General features: G+C 64.5%; 1 protein-coding gene and 1 long non-coding RNA gene across 6 annotated transcripts in view; one reads left to right on the top strand and one right to left on the bottom strand.

The window, feature by feature from the left end:
- TAFA5 (TAFA chemokine like family member 5) overlaps window positions 1–24,064 on the bottom strand; it is a 164,429-nt gene that overhangs the window by 72,080 nt on the left and 68,285 nt on the right. Inside the window, exon 1 of one of the 4 annotated variants that reach the window (XM_072973960.1) lies at window positions 21,043–21,307. The exons of the other annotated variants lie outside the window; for them this stretch is intronic. Within the exon in view, the coding sequence (XP_072830061.1) occupies window positions 21,043–21,133 (91 nt within the window). The 5' untranslated portion in view covers window positions 21,134–21,307. Of the gene's footprint in view, window positions 1–21,042; window positions 21,308–24,064 lie in introns of those variants that run through there. 4 annotated transcript variants of the gene reach the window in all.
- On the top strand, window positions 7,621–10,737 carry LOC140700531 (uncharacterized). 2 transcript variants are annotated; one of them, XR_012078944.1, is made up of 3 exons: window positions 7,621–7,721; window positions 8,616–8,828; window positions 10,420–10,737. It is a non-coding gene; the product is annotated as an uncharacterized lncRNA (long non-coding RNA). The 2 variants fall into 2 exon arrangements; XR_012078943.1 differs by lacking the exon at window positions 7,621–7,721 and having other exon boundaries at window positions 8,153–8,828.

Here is a 24,064-nt window from a genome sequence, read left to right as displayed (position 1 = left end):
AATACCCTGGGATAACTTCCCAACACGAGGCCCCCAGCTTAATCACCTGAGAGCTCTTTCGCCAGGTGCGGGGACACCGCGTGGTCCGGGGGTCAGGACGTGGGCATCCATGGGGGGTGCGTTATTCCGCTGGCCACATGCTGGGTGTCACCGAGTGAGCACAAAAACCGAGGCTCCCAGGAGGGTGTTCCTCGTGTTGTCCAGCTGGTCCACTCACCGTGATGGAGACAAGACCCAGGTGTCTGGAGACGGGCGAGCCTGGCATCCAGACAGCCCTCCTCCCAGAGGTGCTCAGGCCCCCACGGCACCCACGGGCCCTCAGGGCCACTGCTGACCCACATGAGTTCCATGCCCACTGGACCAGAGCCATCAGCCTTTCCGGGTCAGACACCTCGCTGTTCCCAGGGTCTAGCTGCCCCACCCCACGTCCTCACCACGGGGCTCTTAGGTCCTCTGCCCATTGGGCTCAGCCCGGTGCCAAGTGACCAGGCCCAGAGCCGCCTTCCAGGACGTCTCACCCCAGCCCTGCGCTGCGTGGACGCCTCAGGACTGAGGGTGGAGACCAGTCTCTCAGCCTCCAGCCTCTCCCTCCTCCTGCCAGAGCCGTGTGCCTACGGCAGGAGCCGGTGAGGGCCGGAGACGGCGTGGCCGGGCCGGGGAGTCCCAGGGTGGGCCTCCACACCTGCTACCAAAGCGTGTCCAAGCCGCGTGACCTTAGCAAACACATGACACACGCGGTCTCACGTCTGAGCCGTGGGCCCTTGCCCGCCCGCGGCCCCAGGACAGCCCCTCCCCGCTTCGCAGCTCTGTGCCCCTGTGCCCCCGTGACAGTCACAGGAGCACCGTGCGTTTGTGCAGGGGCCCTGGTGCTGCGTGGTCAACACATGGCATTCATGGCATCCTTCCAGCTAAGTCCCACACTCTCCGTCCCCTGGGACATACGTGCACCCCCCAGGGATCCCAGCCACAGGTTGGTGGGAGTTCAGAACCATCACTCACCCTGGCTGCTCAGCATGAAAATGCTCACACCAACAGGGAAGGGACAGTGCACCCTGCGCCCACGGGCCCCAGCTGGTCACCACGTTGCAAACCCCATGCTGTTAACAGGCTGCTAAGTTTGCCTCATCTACAGACCCTTGCTGGCTGGCCTGGGCCTGCCTGGCCGTAAAAGTGAAACTCCTGCCATCCGTGGCGCTCCACCCGCCCCGCGTCCCCAGCAGGCGGGCCTGTTGGTCGCTCTGATATTCAGGCAAGTTCACTGAAGGTTTCACGCTGGCGCAGACACAGCGGTTCCCCCATCAACTGCCCCTCCTAGTGATGACGCCCTCCTGTGCGGCCCTGGACCAGGCGGGCCTTCACGTCCAGCCTGGAAGTGGCCCGTCCTGGGCTGGTGCCCTCCCACAGTGCTAGCGATGCACAGGGGGCGGGGCAGAGCACCCTCCCTCCCGGCCTCCTGGCCTCCTGGCCTCAGCCTCGCCTCCGCGCAGAAGGCGCCTCCCACTCAGGACACATCAGCAGCCAAGGCTCCGGTCCCCAGACCTGGGCTCCTGGAGGTGGTGCTTCAGGAGCAGAGGGCCTGGCGCCGCCCACGGCAGCTGGGGCTGAGCCGCGCCCTCCAACATCCCGAGCGACCAAAATCCACTTCCCTGGTGAAGACAAGTGCCAGCCAGCCCTGCCCTGGGGAACGTCCCAGATCAGGTCCAGGCTCGGACGCTGCGACTCCAAACCGGGGGAGCAAGCCCCTCGCCTGGACCACGGGAAGCTTTGCCGTTGGGCACAGAGTCTTGGGCAGTGGGAGCCTCCCCTCTGCCGGAAGGAGGCCCAGGGCTTGAGTCACAGGAGCAGGGGCAGACCGGAGGAGAGGGAGACGGAGCCCCGCGCTGTGCCTTCCCTCACGGCTAACGGGGGCACCGTCACCCCCGCCCCTCGGCACACACACACACAGGAGCGGCTCCCGCTGCTCAGCTCAGCCCTGAGACACACCCCTTCCTCCCCTGCACGGCACGGGCCAATCAGGACAGACTGCAGCGTTCACGGTCAGCCTGCCCAGCACCTGCGGCTGGCAAAGCGCACAGCTGACCAACGTCCCGGGGCCCCTCGACTCGGCCCCTGGAGCTCAGGGCACACCGGGGACCCTCTGGGACGCACCCCGCTTCCCATCCAGGGCACCCGCTGTCCAGACAGCATCTTCCTGGAACAGCTCAGACTCAGGCCAGTGCTGCGCACCAGGGTGTGGGGGTGGCGGTCACACGGGGCATCCACCCTAAGGGCGATGGAGATGCCGGGGGAGCCTCCCGTTCACACAGTGGGGACCCACCAGCACCCCCGCAGCCATCCAGGGCCCCGCCACGCTGCAGCCCGTTAGTGGGAGGGGCTGCGGGCCTCTGCACGCAGGGGTCTGTGTACACATCCACGTGCACACGTGCGTCCCTCTGGGGGAGGCCACCTCCTCTATTTACGCACTTACTCGGTTTTTATTCTGGTAAAATGCAGAGAGTAAAATTCACCTTCTCGACTACTCAGGGGCGCCAAGTACACTCACACCATGCGACCATCACCACATCACCTCCGGAACGTTCTCTTCTTCCCAAACTGAAACCTGTCCCCATTAGACACCCACCTCCCCTCTCCCCAGCCCCTGGGCCCCACCGTCTCCCTTCTGTCTCGCGCTCTGACCCCAGCGACCTCGCACGAGGGTCATCCCGCAGGACCTGCCCTTCCGTGCCCGGCATCTTCGCTGGCGTCGTGTTCGCCAGGGTCCTCCACGTGTCAGAATGCCCCTCCTCTGTAAGGCTGACCAAGGATCGGCTGCACAGAAGGACCATGCCGTGTCTACCAGAGGGCCCTCTGGACTCAGACTCTCCAAGGGGCCCTGGAATCTAAAGGGGCCAGGATGGGTGGGCTGTGGAGGGCTGCCCTCATTACTGGAGACAAAAGAGCCCAGGGCGGTGGAGGGCGGGGAGGGGGGCCGAGGACGTGGAAGGAGGTGCCGGCCTGGCTGGGGCACAGGACAGGCAGCCTGTGGGGGAAGCGAGGGGGCAGGCAAAGCTGCCCAGCGGGGGCCGTGCTGGCCCTGGGGGGCTCACAACAAGGGGTGCGGCCCCAGAACAGCTAGTCTGGCCTCCCGGTGGGCAGGCCCCCGTGTGAACACCAGCCCCATGACGTGGCCACGGGCTCCTGGCCGGTGCCTGACTCCACTCCTACCTCTGGAGACCTCGACCAGCTGGCCTGGGCAAGGGGCTCCAGTGCGGGGCACAGCCTCTCCTCAGTGTCCCTGAGCTGGGATCTGCACCCTCTCCGCCTCCAGGGCCCAGGGACTGCATCGGATGGCTCAGGAGAAGGGATGCAGGACCTGGCCCCGTCTGCCGGGGGCAGGAGAGGGTGCAGTGCCTGGAGAGGTGCAGCCGGCAGGGACCCCACAGCCCAGCTTCACACACAAGCCCCCTCATCGGTGCAGAGCTCTGAATAATACCAGTGCCCCCCGTGAGTCCGTGTCTGCTCGGCGCCATCCTGGCAGGTGGGGATCCGGAGCCGCCCGCCGGGCCACTCCCTCCCCTGGGCTTTTGAGGGGCACCTGGCTCTCCATCCTCGCAGTCACGTGCTCGGTCCACAGACTGAGTGTCCTCAGCACGGCCCGGAGGCCCCAGCTCACCTGCCCCTGGGCCCTGCTGGCCCGCCCCGCCCCAAGGGCATCCCACACACCGGCTGGAGGGCAAGCCCCGTGCCAGGCCCCGGCATCGCCTGCGTCCCTGGGGCCGCGGGGCCTTCCAGCCCCAGGAGGAGACGTGCCTTCCGGGATGGCTGCCCTCAGCCCCGGACCATTCACACCGCTGATCATCACACCCCGGCCCTCCCGCCGCCGCCCGAACGTAACTTCCCGTGATGGGTGAGTCCGTGTCCACCTGGCCGGGCCGCCACACCTGGATACCTGGTCAAACGTGACTCTCGACAGTGCCATGGAAGTACCGTTCGAGGAGGTGAGCACTCCAGTTGGCCGAGGCAGTAAAGCAGATTGTTCTCGGCAGCGTGGGTGGGCCTCGTCTGACCAGCTGAAGGCTCGAGGGGGACAGAGAGACCTCGCCCAGCTAAGAGGGGACTGCGTCTCCAGCCGGCCGCACACTGGACGGCAGCGTCGGCTCTTCCCGGGTTCCCGGCCTCCCCGTCAGACTCGGGTTTCCCAGATCTCCACAGTCACAGGAGCCAATTCTTTAAAAGAAGCCTCTCCCCCCTCTCCAGACACGCCAGCTGCTTCTGCTCCCGGGAGAACCCGGACTTGCACACACGCGGACAGGGGAGGGCCGACCGTGCTGCGCGAGTTCCGTGATGGGGAGAGGGGTCTGTGAGTGGGGATGCTGGAGGTCCCGGGGCCGAGCGAGCTGCCTGGTGGGCTTCCCTCAAACGTGAGCCCGGGAGAAAGGGGGGCAGAGACGCCGCCGGCCCAGGGAGTGGGAGCAGCGACGCGGGAGCCCTGGGGCGGCAGTGGTGGGAGGAGCTGCGGGTAGAGAAGCGGGGGTGGAGGGGCCTCTCCTCCCGAGAAAGGCAGGTGTGTCTGTGACTGGTGTGTCGTAAGGGAATAAAGTCACCTGAGCGCCACTTTTTGGTATTAAAGACAAAGGGAAAAGGTAGTAAAGTAAAATGCTGGAATTTCAGCTGTGTCTTGTGCTACGTCATAAAACCACACTGCAAAGCAGGGCAACGAAGACACAACTTAGTCACCTAGGAGGGGTGGCCCCCAGTCCCCTGCTGTAGCCCCCAGAGGGCCCCGGCACAGGGGTCCACGCTCAGTCCCCGAGGCACCTGGCGCCATCGTGGTGACTTTGAGGGGTGACCTGCCCACGGTCACGTCAGAGCCAAGGCCGCAGCAGGCCCCCTGCCTGCACCCCGGGCCCAGGCTGTGAACCATCTGCCATCATAGCTGCCTGGAAGATGGGGGGCCCTGGGCGTCCGGGACCTACGGCCTGGATGGCGCGGGGTGCAAGGTCAGTGCCCAGAGGTCAGTGCCCAGTGGCCTGAGCAAGAAGACGACAGAGGATGGGTGTGGGGGATCCCACCCGCTGGTGCACTTGTCAGGGCCATGGAATGTGCACCAGCACGCCAGGCCCTGATGAGGACTGTGGTCTCTGGTTAAGCATAACGAACCATGGATACTAACTCAGCAGCATGACAGACACACCAGCGGGAGGGGAGTGGAGGAGACACTGGGCGCAGGGGGAGCGGGACGCCCCCTACCATCTGCTCTACCCTCCCTCAACTCTAGATCAGCCCTTTCGAAAAGCACGGACCCTTAGGCCGTACCCAGAAGCGGACGCAAGGCTGTGATCTGCCTGTGCTTCAGTTCAGACAACAGCAACAAGAAAGCACAGACTGTCATTTGCTTCAATGATGTTGCAGCTGCCTGCGTCTCGCCCTTTGACACAGTGGAGCCTCGTTCTTTTTACCGTGGCAAAATGCATGCACCACAAAGCTTACCACCTGAGCACTGATAAGCGTCCGCTCACGCGGTTGTGACCGTGGGACCAGCCACCTCCCCAGACTGGGAGACTCCGCCCCCTTGAACACTCAACAGCCCACCCCGACCCCGGCCCGCGGCCCCACTGTCTCCTGTCTGTCTCTACAGAGTTGATGGCTCAGGGACCCCACACAAGCGGAATCCTTCAGTGTTTGTCCTTTTGTGTCTGGCTTGCGTCACTGAGCATGAGATCCTGAAGGCTTACCCATGTCACAGCAGGTGTCAGAATGTCCCCCTTTTTCAGGGCTGAGCAGTATTCCCTCGTACGTAGAGGCCTCACTTATCCACTCATCCGCCAACGCACAATTGGAACATGAGACCAGGGAGGCTGCGGCCCCCTCTGCCCCGGCCGGGTCCCAGGGCCCAGCGCCGGGCATGGCCCTCAGCGGCCAGGGAGGAGGGCTCCCCTCCGAGGCCGTCTCTCCTCCTTGTCCCTCATCTTCCCTGAAACAACTCTATCTCGGTAACTTTCAGGAAAACAACACCTTTTCTTTTTCATTAGATGAAAAAAAACCTATTGGCACATGATCAAAATACCTCCAGATCAGCCTGCTTTGAAATCTCTCACGCTCACCCCCTCGTAAGGCAGGAGAACCAGGCGCTGCTTTCAAGAGACATTTCAAAAGCTTTGCAACACGCTGCCATAGCACACAAGTGAAGATTTAAAGAGTAATACCACTAATTCCCCTGGAATCGAGCTTAAGCAGGGCCGGGTGGGAGAGAATGGACGTCTGGAGGCGCCACGCCGAAGGGTGCATTATCTCACTTAATGATTTTTTTTTGCATAATCTTGCCACTTAACAAGGCTACGAGATATTGTGCAGGAGAAGTTTTAATTTATTTGGCTTGGAGCTCAGCTGTCGTTGGAGACGTTCTCTGTTCTTAAAGGATTAGCGTCTGACGATGCGCAGGGTCTGCAGACACTAATTAGCCACCTCTGGGGGTCTCGGCTCCCAGAGGCACGTGGCTGGCAGGCGCTCGCGGCGCTGCTGCGCCCACCGCCCGGTCCCCGGGGTGTCACTCCTCCCCCGCCGCACACTGAGCGGTCGCTGCGGCCCCCAGGGAACCCCACTCGGCTGGCTTTGGCCCAGAGGACAGCAGGATGTCATTACTGTCGCCAGTGACATGCTGATCCTGAGAACAAAATGCATCCACTTCCCCAGCTTCTTCTGGGAACGACTGTGACCACCTCCACCCTGGGGGCTGAGGGAACAGAGGCACCTGGGGGAGGCGATCTTTCTGGGGACAGGGAGTGCCCCCGAGTCGGCACTGCTCTCCCTGGGTTGTACCCTGCGCCCTGAGATGGCTTAACAAGGATTCCTTGCAATCGGGGCAGTGAAGGCTGCACGTGCAGGCGCACAGCTGGATGTGAGCTCAGGGCCCCGAGTCCAAGTGAGGCTGATGCTCCCCACGCACAGGTCACGGGGCTCATGGGGACACTTCATTCCAGACTCACTGACGCGCGGCTTTGCTTGCCCAGGCCTATGGGTACAGCTAATCCGGAGGGCCTCCCAGCCAGGAGAGGGAGTGCTCACGGGCCGGTGTCCAAAGGGCCCCTCCAGGCGGGACACAGACACTGTCCTGAGGGGACTCGGCCCCCCTGCCAACCCCACCCCAAGGCTGGTGACAGGCTAGATCGAGTTTCCGTGGGCTTGGTGGCCAGAGCTCCACGCCAAGAGGGCCGTCTGCCCGGCCACCTACATCGCTCTCTCCACCACCTACAAGCACTGACCGTGCGCCTGGTCTCCACAGACAGCAGAGACACAGAGAAAGCTGTCCGGATGCCCACAGAGGTGGCAAGGCGTGCGGGGAGAGCGGGCCGCTGGTGGGCACGGGGGACCTACGTGGGAGCTCCTGAGCGTGGGGAGAAGCCTCAGGTCTCCAGGCACCAGCTCGTACTCAGATCTACACACGCTCAGCTCTGGGAGCAAACCAAGAGGCCCCGCATGTGTACAGCCTGCGAAGTGCCTCGGTGCCCCCAGCCCCTCTCATCGGCCTCGCTGAGGGGGGCAGACACAGAGCTCTGCCATCTCCTGGGCAACCAGCGGTCCCCGCCACACTCCAAGGCCCCCCGAGCCCCAGTGTCACCCCGGGAGTCCCCGGAGCCGGAAGACACGTGCGTTGCTCGGCAGATGGAGAAAGCGCAGCTTCGAGGCCCGGGGAGGGTCTGCCGGCCCCCGCACAGTGGCTGGTAACAGGCGTCTGTTTTCTGGTATTTATCGTAATCGGCCTCCTAGGAAACCACAGCTCTTTAAAAAAGGACTCGAGTTAACGAGAAAAATAAGAACAGATAAAAATAATGCCAGTGTGGACCGCGGGGGTTACAAGACGCGGGCACAGTGCTATGTGCTGCCCATCCCCCTCGCACAACCTGGGGCCCTCCGTCATCGCCCCAGAAGCCCCAGCCAGCACAGCAAGGCTGGACGGGAGCAGCCTCGGGGGGGCTGCTGGGAGCACCCCCACCTCACAGACGGGGAAACGGAGGCCCGGGAGGGGCGAGGCCGTGCCCCTCCTCCCGGAGGCGGACCAGGAATACACCGTGCCGTTCTGGGCGGTTGGTCCCACACGGCACTAGGGATGCTGATTGGAGGAGCCAGTGGAATGTTTCTCTGCAACTTAGTAACTAGCCGCGCTCAGCTCGGCTGACCCCAGGCCCCAAGCCCCGCCAACCCCATCGGCCCACCTCCACAGCCCCCAGCCCTGTCAGCCAGTTTGGAGCCCCTGCCTATTCCTTGGGGGACGACCATCTGTGAGCCTTCAGCCACTCCAGTCTCCTGGCCTAAAAATCTACTTGCCTGGATGTCCACCCACATCACTCACTGAGACCCACGTGGCCCTGGGCGAGCCCCACCCCCGCCGACCTCAGGTTCCCCATGGGAAGGAGGAAGGGGCTGGTCCACCGGACACTCCCCCCGCGCCTCCGTCTCCAGCACCCGCGCTGCCCAGTCCTGAGGCCCCGCAGTCTGCCAGTGACGTGGGTGTCGGCCGGGCTGACCGGTGCACGAGGAGTCACTCAGGGAAGTTCCACAAGGGACACTGTGGGTGGGTGTGACTCAGCAGACCAGGCACCCGGGTCCACTCGGGTTCCTACCTGGGCTGCACGCAGGCACCTCCCTCCCATGGCTGCGGGCACCTGGGCCATCCTGACCCCCCGCCCCCGTCGCTCAGCAAGCTCCGAGGAAGCCCAGCATCCAGGATGCCGAAAGCTGCTGCTCCACACACAGGAACCAGGTCCCACACACCATCAGCCCCAAGGGCCCTGCTCAGCGAGCCCGACAGCCACTTGGCAGCCTTCCAAGATCAGCCCCAGAAAACACAGGTGGGCATCGGGGCAGCACCGTGAATGCCCCCCTCACCTGCGTCTCCTGCTAACTGCTCCAGGAAATTCTGTTTCCACTGGTGCCCCCACCCTCCAGAGCCCCAAGGGCCAACCCCCAGCCTTTTGGCATCACCATGAGAGGGTAGGACGGGAAAATGGGAGGAGGCTGCCCAGAGAACAGCAGAGCAACCTCGGGGCCGCAGGTGGGAAGGCAGGAGGCCGAGACCCAGCCGGGGTGGGAAGGCAGGAGGCCGAGACCCAGCCGGGGCCTGACGGAAGGGCAGCGCCCCCACCCGCACGTGTGTGGTGCAGGACCAAGGGCTGCTCAGGGCTGTCAGCATCGCCCTGGACCCGGGGAGGAAGCCAGGCATGGAGAACACAAGTCCTCTAAGTCACGGACTGGGCGGAGGACTCCCAGACGAGACCGGGGGTCCGTGAGCCCCGGGACTGCCACCCAGGACAGGGGGTGGGGGACAGGGTCAGTGACAGGGGGCGGGGTGGGCTGAGCCCTGAGGGATGTCAGCACAGGGCTGGGACTGCCACCCAGGATGAGGGGGGCAGGGCCAGTGTTGGGGGGGTGGGGTGGGCTGGGCCCTGGGGGACGTCAGCACAGGGCTGGGACTGCCACCCAGGACGAGGGGTAGGGGGCAGGGTCAGTGATGGGGGGCGGGGTGGGCTGGACCCTGGGGGACCAGGTCAGCACAGGGCCTGTGCATATGGCTCAGGGACCACTCGGACCAGGAGGGACCCTCAGGACCCCCAGACCCTCCCCCCAGGGCCCCGGGGGAAGCAGGTGCACCTCCCAGGGAGCCCCCGCCCTAGGTCCAGGCAGACACTTGGCTCTTCCTGGACCACGCTCAGTGCCAGTACCCCCAACGCGCCTCCAGCGGGTGGAGGGCCATGAGTCTGGGCCCTGCTCCTGTGGGAAGTGGGTCCATTCTGAGGGAGTCAGAGGGCGGCAGGCCCAGGGCCATCTGCTGGGGAGCAAGCTGCCTGCAGGGGCAGCCCCCACCCACGGACTCATCAGGCCCCCTGCCCGCCCCCTCGGGCCTCGCCCTCTGCCCTCCGGGGAACGCCAGGTGACACGGACAGGGGTCCAGCACCCAGGGAGACGCTGCCTCGCCTCAGCACAGGCCCGGGAGCTGCCAAGGGCACGGAGCGGCTCCCCATCCAGCTCCGCCCTCTGCAGCTCCGTCAGGCCCCGGCCCCTGACCACACTGCCGGGACACACGCTGGACCTTGTCCTCTCTCCCCTGGACCTCGTCCTGGTCACCTCTCGTGTCCCTGTCCCCTCCCTAAAGCAGCGAGAGGCCACTCTCCACAGCAAAGCCACCCTCGGAACCCTCCCGACCCGTCTATGCCCCGTCGCCCCCAACACAGGGCCAGAGCTGGGGGCATCAGAAGCCGCCCTCCAGGTGGTGGCTGCATCTGGCCTGCCAGCCCTGGGGGTCAGGTGCCCTCCAACGAGAGGACCACGGGGGGCAGGATCCCGGGGTCAGCCTGAGAGGGGGCCTGGGGACCTCTCTCCTGCTCCTCAAATCTCTGGCTCCTATGGTGATTTCCACCCAAGAAGACCCACCCTCTGTTCTAGAAGATTCCACGTGGAAAGCACCATCTCTCGCCTGCTCACAGCTTCCCAGCAGCTGAGGGAAAACAACTCAATATCCAGAACTTTGCACTGTGCTCCGGCCGCAAGACGGGCACTCAGTGGACAAAAGAAACAGGCGACGTTCAGCTCACGTGAGCCAGTGCGCGTGGCGGACCCGGAGCCCGCAACGGGCCAGGGAGCCGCTAGACTGCAGCAGACGGCCCCGACGGGGAGCGAGCGCGCCTTGGGGGAGGCCAGGCACAAATGCCAAAGCAGGTCTCACGATGTGCTTTAAAGAAATAAAGAACAGAAAAAAGTCAACTTGCAGATGGACACGTGCCGCGCACTCTTAGAGGCGGCGTCCTGGGCCCACGCGGCCAGCTCGGCCCGCAGACGGCAGGCCCCAGGTGGGAGGAGGGCCGCCCGGGCTGACACCAGGGCCTCCAAGTGCACGCGGGGGCCTCCCCGGGCCTGCCCCTTCCCCACTGGGCTCAGGAGGCACAGGAAGCTGCCCGCTGGACTCCTACAAACTGCCCTCGCCCCCGGCCCCCCAGAGAACCCCCAAACGAAGGCAAGACCCAGACTGGAAGGAGGCTGGGGCCTGTTGCTCTGAGACCTGCAGGACTGGGTCCTCTGGTGATGGTGATGGTGTCAGCACCCAAGCACAGGGGCGCACTGTCCTCCACCCCCGGGGGCGAGCTGCACCGTGGCTCCAGAGGTGGGTCCGCCTAGAACCTCAGAATGAGGCCTTATGGGGAATGCCCTTGCAGACAGAGCTAAGATACAGTTAAGGATCTCAGGATGAGATCACCCTGGACCTGCGTGGGCCCTAGATTCAACGACCGGCTTGTGATGAGAGAGGAGGGGGATGTGAGCCAGAGGGACAGTGCAGGCAGCAGGCAGGGACTGCGGTGCTGCGGCCACGGGCCCAGCGAAGTCGGCCTCCTGGAGCCACCAGGAGCAGGAAAGAGCCTCGAAGGACGAGAGCCCCCGCCAGAAGGAACCCCCCACAACGTCTCAGTCTGGACTTCTGGCCTCCAGAGGGAGGAGACAAGAAATGTCTGCTCTTTGAGCCCCCATCATGGTCCTCTGTGATGACAGCCCCGTGGGGAGCTGACTGCCCACACCCCCATCCCTGTGTCCACCGCGGGCTCCATGTCCCACATCTGAGGGAGGCCCTTTTATCCTCAGGTGACCTGGACACTGAGGAAGTGACCACGATTCCTGGAGAGCAGGCCTGCAGTGACCCTCACATGCCTACAGGGATCGCTGGAGCCTCCGACCCATGGCCAACGGCCTCCGGCACCCTGTTCCTCGGCTCAGCCTATTCACCGGGCCTGGCACTCAGTAGGCGCCCAATATAGCTGCATTCCAGCTGCTCGGTGTCTCCACCAACCACTCCCCACACCGAGTGTCCCTGTCCAGCCAGAAAGGAACTCTGCATCTCCTGGCAACGGGAAGCCAGTGCCGTGGCCGTCAGTAGACGGTAACCATAAAAATAAACACACGCCCATTAAGATGAAAGATGCCCACCCAAACCCACATAAAGCCACCTCGTGCGCACGCGGACGCGCCCTCGCTCTGGGAAATGCTGATTTATGGATGGAGGCGCGCTGAGAATTTCTGGGCTGTCCCCGCAGCCCCACCGCCGCCAGGGGAAGCTGCTTCTGCCCCCACCTCGAAACCAACAGCCATTACTCCCATGGCTCCAGACGAGCAGGCAGGAAACCACGTCTTGGCCTGAACACTGACGGGGCACTTGCCGGCCCCGGCCCTCCTCAGGACAGACGGTGCGGGTGAGGCCCCGGCGCCCCTGGCACACGTGGTCGGGCTCCTCCGTCACCTGTGGGTGGCCTGCCCGTTTCCTGCGGCTGCTGTGAAAATGATCACAAACCACAGAAATCCATTCTCCCGGGTCCCGGAGGCCAGAGGTCCAAGGTCAGGCGTGAGCAGGGTCACACTCTCTCTGGAGGCTCAGAGGAGGGTCCTGCCGGCCTCACCCAGTCCCTGGGGGCTGCAGGCGTCCCTCAGCTTGCGGCCACATCATCCGTCTCTGTCTCCATCCTCACGTGTCTCTTCTAAGGAAGCTCGTCAGTGGATTTAGGGTGGACTCCAATCCAGGCTGCTTTCGCCTGAGACCCTTCTTCCAAATCTGGCCACGTCCCTGGGTTTCGGGTGGACCTGTCCTTGGGGGACCACCCCTTGGGCCCTCCGCTGTGCACATCTCATACAGCATCTGTGCATACAGCAGGTGCTCAATACGTGTGCCTCAGGCTGTGCTGGGGTGTCTAGCAAGGTTGTCACCCAGGCAACCAGCCCATGGAGCTGTCGCCATGCAGGCGCTCCCCCGGGGAAGGAGGGCTAAGACGGATGGTGTGGCTCTGCAAAGCACAGTTATTTATAAGCGAGGTCTGGGCTCCTCTCTCAGCGAAGCGAATCCAGGGCCTGCTCAGCTGCTTCCTAATCGGTGGAGAAGAAAGGTAATTGGCTAAGAAAACCCACCTTCTCCGGGCAGAAACTGACTTCGAAAAGAGTGTGCATTTAAGGGCTCCAGACCCCAGGGAGAAGGCAGGGCTGAGGGCGGTGGGTGTGGCTGGGCAAGGTCTTCTGGCAAAGTTCGCAGGGAGAGTCCCAGAGGGCCGCATGCTCTCCTGAGCCCGGAGCCTTCCAGAACAGCCCTGGAGGCAGGAGGGCGGTGGCAGAGGGAGCCGCCTTCAGCAGGTCCAGCCTTGGCCTAGCAGGACCCACTGTCACCCCAGGAGCCCAGCGCACAGAACCACGAGCGGGGACCAGAGGTCACAGCTCAGTCCCTGTGGGTCAGCTGGAGTCCAGGGCAGGGTGGGACACAGGGGCCGACAGTCAAGGCTGAGGATGGTGTCCACCCCGCCCAAGACCTGGTGTGGCCTCCTAAGTCGGAGCCGGTGCCCGTGGGACCCACCAGGGCTGTGAGCCGTCGGACCAAGGCCTCTGGGGCCACCTCGGGGATCGCCAAGGCCCCAGCCGTCATCCACCAGGAGTCCACGGAGCCCAGCACTGTGAAGGCTGCGGTGCCCCTCCCAGCGCTGGACGTGCTCCCCCAAAAGCCTGCCTGAAGTGCCACCTGAGTGCCCCTGGGTCACAGCTCAACCCCTCATCAGGCGGCCAGCACACGGCTGGAGAGGCAGTGACAGCCCCGTCCCCTCACCTCCCACCTCCGGGAAGGCCTGAGACTGTCCAGGCTCTCCTGCCCTGGTCCCAACCACCAAGACCATGTGGATCTGGAGGCCAAAGTCGCCCAGATTCTGGAGACAGGAGAGCCACACCCATGGGGTTTTCACCCAGAAGATGAGGCTGCATCTTCTAGGCAGAATTAGACGCAAAGACAGAAAAGGAGCTTGATTCCTGGGGGCCACCGGGAGGAGGGAGGGCACTGAATGGACAAGGGCCTGCGAATGGGAAACGAGGGGACCGGGGGGCCACGAGGACGGCTGGACGTGCCTGATCCCCATGGCCGGGCCTGGCCAGCCACGTGACTCTCCCCAGGGGGCTGGGGGCTTAGTCAGGACACCCCACTCGGGTCGCCCAGAGCAGTGGTCTGAGTCTGTGACGTGCTTTCTAAAAGACTTGGATATTTGCACTGAAAAGGAACCTGGAGGTGAGGCTCCCTGAGGTCCCCCAGGGGGTCTGGAGGGGCTGGGGGCATGGGGAAGGCTTCCCTCCTGCTCCCTGCAAAGCTGGGTTTACACAAAGGAGCCATATGACTGATGGAGAGTCATCTGGAAATGACCATGGACACTGTCAAGGTCACCCAGCCGAGCGTCGCAGGGTCAGGACGGGGCGGCCTCCGGGACACCACATGACGGGGCAGCCAGGCACGTGGCCAGGATTCCGGCCTGGGCTCGTTCGACCCCTGCGGGCCGTGTGGACCGCAGGTAGCGGGTGACTCAGCAAGGCTGGGCTCTTTCTAGGGGACGCTCACCCTGCTCCCCACCTGTGAACATCTGCCAATGCTTCCCCAGAAAGGTGGCCCTGCTTCCAGGCCCCCAAAACCCCCGCTCCGCAGACACACCTGGCGCCTGGGAGGAGGGGGCTGGCCCTTGTGTCTCTCGCCACCAGGTCACAGAGGGGTAAGCCCGTGGGCTGGGAGCCCCGTCCCTCCGCCTCCAGCCCCTCTGCGGCCCAGCTCAGCAGGGAGCCGGCTAACCTCCCTCCCTGCAGCTGGGCGCCGCCATTGTCTACAGCACCTGCAGCCCCGCGTGCGCCGGTAACCAAGCCACCCCGACGGAGCAGGTGGATGCTGGCCTCCCGGCAGCTGGCTCCCCAGGTCCACCCAGAGACAAGGGCCTCCGCCCAGAGCAGCCGGGCCACAGCCCAGCCTGGTGAGCAAACAGCTGGACGTCCCCTGGCCACCCCAGCCCACTGGGCTCTCAGGGCCCAGGCCTGCTTCCAGATCTTTCCTGGGCCACCTCCCCCAGGGATACACCCCAGACCCTGGGTCTGGCGGGTCCCAGAGTGGACTGCAGGGGCTGGGCTCGCCCTCCCCCCCACCCAGCTGTCCTGAGCTCCCCTTTCCTCTTGGGAAGCCGCTCTGTGCAGAGATGGTGCTGGAGGGCCCGTCCATCTGCTGGGGGAGGGCACCGACGGGGCCGACGGTCAGGGCCCTCGGGAGGGAGAGATGGAGGGCCATGCCCTTCCCTGTGACCCCGGGAGCCAGAACCAGCTGGTGGCCGCGGCTGAGGCTTCCCAGGCTGAGTCACCTGGAAAAGGACTCTCAGAGGGGCCGGGAGTGGGCGGTGGACCAGGCCGTGGCTTCTGTACCTGGAAGACGCCGCATCTGAGGAGCTCTGCTAACGCTAGACCAGTGTGGGCTGGGTGTCTGTCCCTTGCGCCGACCCCAATGCTGCCGTCCCAAGCGCCACCCAGTCTGTCTGAAGTAACCTGGAATCATTGACCCATACGCATGGGCTTCTCAAGAAAAACCTGCTGGACACAGTCACAGCCCTCGGGTGCCTGCCCGGCCTCCAGCCCACCTGTCATCCCACAACCCCCTAAAGCGTCAGCTTCTACGATCCTGTCCCCCCGTCTGAGAAGACTGAGGGTCCCAGTGGCCCAGTGACTTGCCTGACATCCCACTGCCATCTGGCTTCCTAATTCCAAAGGCCATTTGCACCAGCACGTGTGAGCCACGGGCCAGGCACTGGGTCCGCGCAGCAGGTACTGGGACGTGTGAGGGGAGGTGGGTGTGCGGCTCCAGGCTGCCACCGGACCTCCTGATCCAAGCCGCGGGAAAGGGAAGTCGAGCCCACGCGTCAGCCCGCGTCCCACCGGCCTCTGTGGGCCGGGCGTGTCCTTCGGCTTCACGGGGCCTCTCTTGCCTCGTCTGTGAAAACACTTCTGCAGAACAGCACGCGGCTGCTTGGGGTGGGGGCAGCAGCCCCGCAGGGAGTCAGGTGCAGGGGGCGGACAGCGGGGGCCGAGCACGGGGGGTGGCGGCCTCATCCTCTGCCGCTCTGCTCCAGGCCGGGAGTCTGCATCACGCAGGGGGTGTGTGTGTGTGTGTCCATGTGCGTATGAGTCCACGCATGCCTGTGTGTGTGTGTGTTTACATGTTTGTAATGTTACACGTGTGTGCGTAGACTTGGGCTGAGTTTAGATTAAAGGAACGATTAAAGGAGAAAGTGACAAAAGGGCAGGCTGGTCGCCACCCCAGCAGGACAGCGACCACAGGTGTCATTAACGTACATCTGAAAGGAACCCTGAATCCGTTCATTAAACCCGTGTGTGAACAGCAGCTGTGTCACGTGCAGATGCAGAATTACGTGCTTATGTCATGGGCCACATACGTTCACGCTGCACCGCGCATCGCGTGTCTACTTACTCAGGCATCAGTGCAGAGGTGGGGGGACGGCCTCCGTCTGTGCCTCCAGGGCATCACCACACAGGCCTCTGCCCCGATCAGGAGGCTGTATTTTAAGTCAAGCTCACCGTGTGTCTCATATACTGAGTGCCGAAGGCCATCACAGACAACTCACATGCGTGTTTATCTAGGTGTGCGCACACATAAAGACTCAGGCGTGTCCCACTTCGAGGTGCACTGCGACCCTGCCTCCACGGCCGGGGATGTGGCCGCCCCACCACCCCCTCGACCGCCGGGGCCCCGCACAGGGCTGCGTCCCCAGAGACGGGCAGAGGCCCTGATGTCAGACCTCTGAGCGAGCTACCCACATGGTCCCCAGCTTGGCTCTCTGAAGCCCCTCTTGGGATGGAAGAGCTTCCAGTGATGCAGGTGGGGGTCCGGCTAAGTGGTGGCCCTCCTGAGTGTGCACACGTGTGCCCGGGCCCTCGGGAGGGTGCCACTGGCCCCGTCACGTAAGGAGAGTCAGCTCCATCACCAGTCCCTTTCCGCTTTAACTTTCACACCGTCAGATGCCCGGCGACAAGGTTCCCATCACGGTTAGCCTGGGTTTCGTTTAGATCCTGCCACACTGACACGATGGCAAATGATGATGAAGCCGTTGAGATAATTTTAAGCCCCTTCACTCCACCCCTCCCAGCGGCCAGGCCCCCTCCCCTGGCCTCTTGGATAAAGTCTGCTGGAGGGTGGGGGCAGCCTGGTTGGGCCCCTCCACACACAGCGCAGAGACTCGGGGACAAATGGGCAGCCAGGCCCAGGCTGGGAGCCCTGCAGCCGGCACTGAAGGCCAGGTCTGGGTGGGTGGCTGCAAGTGTTCAGAACACAGGGCTTCTGCAGTCTTCTCTTCACTTGAACGCACACCCCAAGCCCGGTCCCCGACACCCCTCTGACCGCAGCATCTGAGAACAGAACTGGGTGCAGCCAGACCCCCACAACAGCGCTCATCCTCAGAAGCCCCTCCGGCTGGCCAAGAGCTGCCCCCTTGTGCCCCGGGACACGCGCCTGCCCCCTTGTGCCCCGGGACACGCGCCTGCCCCCTTGTGCAGCCGGGACGATTATTTGATGCCACAAATACTTCTGATGGACTCCTAGGTACCAGGAACTGTGCTCTGTCAATCCTAAGACCACTGTCCACTTTTAAAATAAACTCACGGACGTAACAGACCTAGTAGCACTCGGCATTAGCCGCCCAGCTCCTGACGACCACAGCAACGAATGATCGGCGCCCAGAGCCGCGATAATTCACAGATCAGGCCAAGTGTGGTCCCTCCCAGCCCCGGGGCTCACAGAGTCCTACTTCACTTCCAGAACGGGATAAATGGAAGTTGAATTCGTTTACTCCATCAACAGTCGGCCCTCAGAGCAGCCGGCTAATTCAGGAAGGAAGCAAGGCCGGGTCCCCTGCAAGGGCGGCCAGTCACGGGCGCCCACCTCCCAAAACGAGTTCTCAGCGGGAACGTGTGAGGGTGTTAACAACGCCTTCACCCCCTCGCAGGCTCCCTGAGACCACAAGGATTGAGGGAGACACAAACCTCAAATCCACACCTCCAGGAAAAAGCCCGGGTTCTCCCCGTGATCCAGAAAGGAGAGCCGCCCGGAGGTTCCTGGGATGCCCCTGCCTCCCTCCGGTCCCAGCTCCGAAACCACGCCGCCCAGGTGGGCTGGCCCGCCTGGCCGTGAGCGCCGCACCTCCCTGCTTCTCCGTGGTGCAGTCACCCTTCTTGTGGCACCAAGGCGTCTGTCCGTGGAGTGACCTGAAGGCTGGGAGAAAGGCATCTTCGAGTCTTTAGTAGAGGGCGGTGGGGAAGATCTTTATAATTCTGGCCGTTTGCTTAAGGCCGTGTTCCGAGACCAGGCAAAATTAGGTAGATCAAAGAGGACCTTCCCCTGCCCTCTCCCAGCGCACCACCCCACTGGCGCTCTGTCCCCCTGATCAAGAGGCTGTGTCTGAAATCAGCGTCCCCAGACCCCCACCCCACCTCTGCCCGTAATTCACAAATGCAGGGCACGTGCAGGCTGAATTCAGAGGCAGAGGACAACTCTTGCCTCCCAGAGGAGAGTCAGGCTGTCCAGAGGGCCAGCAGGAGAAGGAGCTGCCCAGGTCCCTGAGCCCCCAGACCCCACGCCGTGGCCGTGACCAGGGGCCTTCTCCCGGCCCTCCGGCTGCCTGGGCCAGGCCCGTCACGGCGGGCAGGACCCATCTCACAGAGCCCAGCCCAGCCAAGGCTGCAATTAGGGACAACAATACGCCTCTCTCTCCGTTCACAGCCCTATTCATCTTCGCAAACACTGGAAGGCAGACTGGCCAGAGGGGGACGGATTAGCCATGGGGTGACCCGTATCTCCGCACAAAAGACGAAGTGTGGAAAAACGGCTCCCTGTGTCCCCCATTCTTCACCTCTGAAAAAACCAGATTCATGGAAATGGCTATTTAAACAGCTCTTTCCCACTCATCTGCAGACAACAAGTCACAATTGTCCATCCGCCCGCCTCGCTCCCCTCCCTCCCGCTGGCCGGTGCGCCGCTGGAAGGAAGTGGCCGGCAGCCTGCAGCCTCCGGCCGGGTCGGGCAGGGCATCCCCGGCACCCAGTCAGCCCACCACCCTCCCAGCGCCTGCCCTGGGCTCCTGAACCCAATGCGCCGAAAGGGGCGGCTCAGGGAGGAGGGGGATGCTGCCCCAGTTCTGACCTTCCAGAGAGACGGAGCACAGGGTATTCCATCCCCGTGGAGCAAGCAAACATCTCCGGGTGGACAGATGGGACTTCACAGAATCCCAGAGGGCTGTTCAGGCAGCCGCTCAAACTTCCCCCGAGTGCCTGAAAGACACTGTCCCTTCAGAGCGTGTGCCTGCTCCTCACCCCGTCCCACCTTCCTATTCCGGCCCCAGCTCCTAGGATGCCGACGAGCCTGCCCAGCCCAGGGTGAACACTGGGCTCTGAGCAGGGCTCTCAGGTAACCATCCACAGAAAAGACTACACTCTCTGAGCAAGATGCTTCCCCGAAAAACCCACCTGCTCCACACTCAGATTCTTAAAATCCGAAAGACAGAAACTCTTTTGACCAAAACATATCGCATCCTTAAGATGCGTGGCCCGGAGAGGACGGTGGTGCCCTGCAAAGGCAGCAGGATCGGTCAGCTCCCACTGGGTGAGCAGAAGAGAACGTTTCAGCCATAGGCTTCAGAGCTTTATTTTCTTACTGAAGCACAGCCTTGAAATCACGGAAGACTCCCCTCATCCCAGAAAATCCTCACACAGCCAGGCCCTTTCCATCTTAGAAGCAATGGAACTTTAACAGAAGTCCCTTAAGACGAATCTCCCAGGAAGGAAAGATCAGTGGGAAGGGTGGGAACACTGGCCAAAGGAGGCCCAGCTGTGCAGGAGGGAACCCCCGGCTAACTGGTGGGTCCTGAGACCCTCTGGCAGAAGACAGCCGAGATCAGCCCTCGGGGGGCTTTCCAGCTCCAGGGGACCCCGACCCCTGGGAGAACCACCCACTCCTGAAGCAAGTCAGCAAGCAGGTTGTGGAGGGCCAGCCTCCGGCTCAGCAGGAGCGCCTCAGGCTCTCAAGGGGCCAGCCAGGCCCGCAGCACCCCCCTGGGACTGACCTGTCTCCCTTCAGGGCCTGGACCCAAAATCCAGGGAGGGAAATGGACACCAGGCCAGCGAAGCAGGTGACGGCCGGGGCTGGCTTCCCACACCTACCTACCTGCTTCCCCGGGAAGCCAGAGGCAGCTCATTAATTAGGCAGGGAAGCAGCTGAACGTTGCAAACCCTTCCTTTGTAAGAGCCTGAAGCTAATGAGGATCTGCCCGCATCACCCGCCCCGCCAGCTCCCTGCTCGGCTTGTTCCCTGCTGGCCAGGGGGAGCATGAGGCAGCGCTGGGGGCAAGGGCACAGCCGGCTGCGGGCAGCGGGTGACACTCTGGGCAGCGGGTGCCTAGCTCAGCTGTTCCACAAGGGCCAGCCAGGCTGAGCCCAGGATGCACCAGGGCAGGCCTCCAGGAGAGCCCTGCCTTGGAGCGGGGTACTTTCCAGGAGTGCCCGGGGGACTGGTGCCCCCGTCCCGGGCCCTTGGTGCCGGGCTACAGGTCCCACAGATTCCTCCAGCTGCGAGGGTCCGACCATCAACTCACGCAACTCAAGCAAGTCCTAGAACCGAATCCCAGAGCCCGCGCTCAAGCAAGCGCTGGGAGGACAAGGGGCCGAACTTGGTGCAGGGCCAGGCGCTCTGGCTGTCAAGTCCCTGCTCCCAGAGCCCGCGGTCCCGGACTCGCCCGGAAGGCGGCGTGGGGAATGGGGTGCGGCCCACAGGCCTCACCCTGGGCTCCCGCCGCCCGGGCCCCAGGCCCCGCCGACCAGCGTGGAGCGCGGGTGCCATCTACCGAAGGCCCGCGGAGAGCGGGCGGGAACCGCTGCCAACGAGCCGTGCGGGGCAGGGGACGGCACAGCAGCCTGGGCGCGGGCTGGGGCCGGCGGAGCGAGAGGCACTCAGGCCGCCGCGCCAAACCCCGCCGCTCCCCCGCCGCGCGCCGCTTCTGACCCCCGATGTGAGCGGGGCGGCGGGCTCGGCGCCGGGGGCCGGACGCCAGGGAGGGTCCGAGCCGGGCGCGCGGGCCCCGCAGTGGCGCTGGGCGAGCCGGGCCGAGCGCGGCGACGGTGGCGGCGGAACGTGCTGGAAGCAGGGGGCGCGGGGAACGACGCGGGGGACCGGTCCGCGCCGGGGACAATTACCTTCTTTCAGGAACTGCGCGTGGATCACCAGGACGAGGAAGCAGCAGAGCGCGGCCCCGGCGAGTGCCCAGAGCGCCTTCAGGAGCTGCATCGCGGAGTGCCCACTCGGCCGACGCCCCCCAAGTCGAGCAGCGAAGGTCCAGGCGCCGCATCAGCGCCCCGCCGGGTGCAGCCGCCGCGGCCGCCCGCTCGCGCCCTCCATCCGCGCCAACGCCGCGCTCCGCCGCGACTGGAGGCGCCGCTCCAGGAGCCGGGCTGTGTCTTTTTGGGCAGGGGGAGGGGAGCGGGCGGGGGCGCGGGGAGGGGGCGGGCAGGGCGGGAGGTTAGCACCGAGGCGCGGGCCGCGGCGGCCGCCGCTCCGGCCGCTCGGCCACCATCGCGGGCTGCGGGGCGCCGGGGGCCCGGGCGCGGGGGGGCGGCCGCCGCGGCCCCATGAATCAGCCCCGCCGCCGCCCCCGGAGCCGCGCCGCCGGCAGGGCCCGGACGGCGGGCCGCGGATTGCGCAACGACCCGGTCCCTGGCCGCCTGTCGCCTCCCGCCGCTGTCCGGCGTCGCCTTCCTCTCCGCCGCCGCCGCCGCGCTCGCTCTGGCCCGGGGCTCAGGGGGCCGCGCCGCCGCCGCCGCGGAGAACCAGGAGCGGGGCCGGGGCTGCGCGCCGGGCGCGGGGCCGCCGCACCATCGCCACCTTCGGGGCCCGCGCAGCCCGGCCCGGCCCGCGGGGAGCGAACTTGCGCGGCCTGGTCGCCCCCGGACGGTCCGGCCTCCGCGGCCCGGGTGCCCGCGCCTCCGCCGCTGTGGTCGGTCGAGTCCGGGCCGGCTTTCCCGCGGGCTGCCGCACGGCTGGCGCTGCCGGGGCCGGGGCCGGGGCCGGGGCCGGCGGCGGCGGCGGCGGCGGCGGTGGCGGGGGCCGCGCCGACAGGTGGGGCCGGCGACAATGCGCGCCTCGCCCGCGGGACGCCGCTGCTCCGGCCCGTGGCGCGCGCCCGCTGCCCGCTCAGCTCGGCCCCTTCTGGGGAGGCGGCGGGAGGGGCAGCGCGGCGCCCGGACTCCGGCCCGCGCCCGCCGCCGTCTGCGCTCCGCCCGGCCCGCCGAGCCGCCGATGCGCACTGGGCCGCGGAGGGGACCCGGGGGACCCCCGCCAGCCTGCAGCGCCCCCGCCTGGCGCGCCGGCGGGTCAGGCGAGGCCGGTCCAGCCGAAAACCGCGGGTCGGGCTCCACCTAGGTGCGCAGGGGCCTCACTGCAGAGGCGGCCGCGGCGGGGGCCGGAGCCCGGCTCGCGTGGCCTCCCGTGCGCCCAACACCCCCAGCACCCCACGCCCCCGAAGGGGAAGGGATCCGGCCCACTGCCCAGGACTGACCCACAGCGGGTTCTGAAAAACCGCACCTCATCCTGGAAACACCCCGCATCCAGGCCCTTATCGGTACCATGGTCCAGGCCGGCCGCCTGCACTGGAGCGCGCGGGCGCAGTCGATGCGCAGGGACTGCTCCAGATGCAGCAGCGGGCACCTTCCTGTCCCGGCCTCCTCCTGCCTCTGGGAAAGGCTAGGGTTTGTTTCCAGCCGATTTTCCTCACCATCTCTAGCCCTAAGCTGGGGCATCTGTGTCCTGTTAAGAGTTGGCCCAGAGGCCAGTATCTAAGCCTCAAGGCATTTTTTCCCTGAATTGAATTTCAAATTCAATTTAAATGCTCAGCAAAGAGCTTTGGCTGGGGTTGAGGGAGGGGGCCTCTACCCAAACCTGTGCCCTCTGACTGTGTGGGTGGGTGGAGGACAAGGGAGGTGCCCCATCCCCAGAGGCTCTGGGGAGTGTGTCAGGCCTGGGCAGCCCCGCTCAGGGGTTCAAAAGAAAACTGCTTCCTTCCTGCACAGACATTTATGGAGGGGCCCATAGAGGTCAGACAGGTCAAGTTCACCACATACACCTGGGGAAACTGAGGCCCTCAGAGGCTTTGACACTGACACCATGTCAATTAGGACCAGAAGCAAGCGCGCCACTGCCCTCCTGGCCGGCGGGTGCTGTGCCAGTCCTGGTCAGAGGGGAGGCCGCCTGAGAAGCAGCCCCCCACTCTGGCTGCATCACTCCCAGGCCCCTCCCTGGGCAGCGTCCACGAGACACGAACGCCGGGTCCCAGCCCGCCCCTGAAGAAGTGGCCACAGTCTCACGTGCTGCCCGCGGGGACTCTCTCTCCTCTCAGGCAGCCCCTCTGAACCTCATTTCCTGTAACAGCCTCCACCTCCCCTTGCGCTTCACCCCCCAGGCACTCTCCATTGAAGCCCCACCTACAGCAGCCTCTGGGGAGCCGCCCTCCGTGGCCTGCAGGGCCTGACCTCTGCCAAGGTCATTGGCCTTCAGGCCTTACTGGGAGCAGAGCTCTCTACCCAGAAGGTGCTGACTACACACACACACACCCCGGCCCCCAAAGGGACCTCAGGCAGGAAACAAGGGGGGTGCCCCAATCAGGTGCATAGTCCTTGAAATTTTGAAAACTGAAAGTATTCTAAATTCACCAGAGGAACTTTTATAAACTAACCATTTGGAGGATCCTTCTGCAAAGAGAATTAAGAAAAGAAAGTGTATAAAGAGAAACACGGTGTAAATTTATTTTCAACAAATGCAACAAGAGGGCCTGTGCTGCACTGTGGGGACCAGAGCCTCCCCCTCCCAGCTCCAGGACCTTCTACAAGTAAACGCCTATGGCATTGATTATGGCCTGAGAAGAGGCACCAGGTGACAACTGAGGGACCCTGGGGCAGGTGGCCCTAAGAGTCGGTTAACAGTGCATGCCACGGAGGCCCAGGGTGCCACTGGGAAGTGAGTTAAAGATGGTAGCGTGAGTACCACATGCACCTTGGGAAGGGACAGCCAGGGTCTGATTGGAGATGCTATAAAAAACAATAAAACCCTAACAGTGTCGGGGACCAAGAGCGAGGACAGCCTGCAGCCCATGAAGGGCGGGCGTCCTGTGGCCAGCTCGGGAGGGAGGAGAAGGAGCTGGAGCCAGGGTCGTGTCCAGGTTCTCTG

This window comes from Vicugna pacos, chromosome 12 (assembly GCF_048564905.1).
Source record: "Vicugna pacos chromosome 12, VicPac4, whole genome shotgun sequence".
In the NCBI taxonomy this organism is placed as follows: Eukaryota; Metazoa; Chordata; class Mammalia; order Artiodactyla; family Camelidae; genus Vicugna; species Vicugna pacos.
The sequence above is the reverse complement of the archived record's forward strand: the minus strand, read 5'-3'. Positions and strand labels throughout refer to the sequence as shown.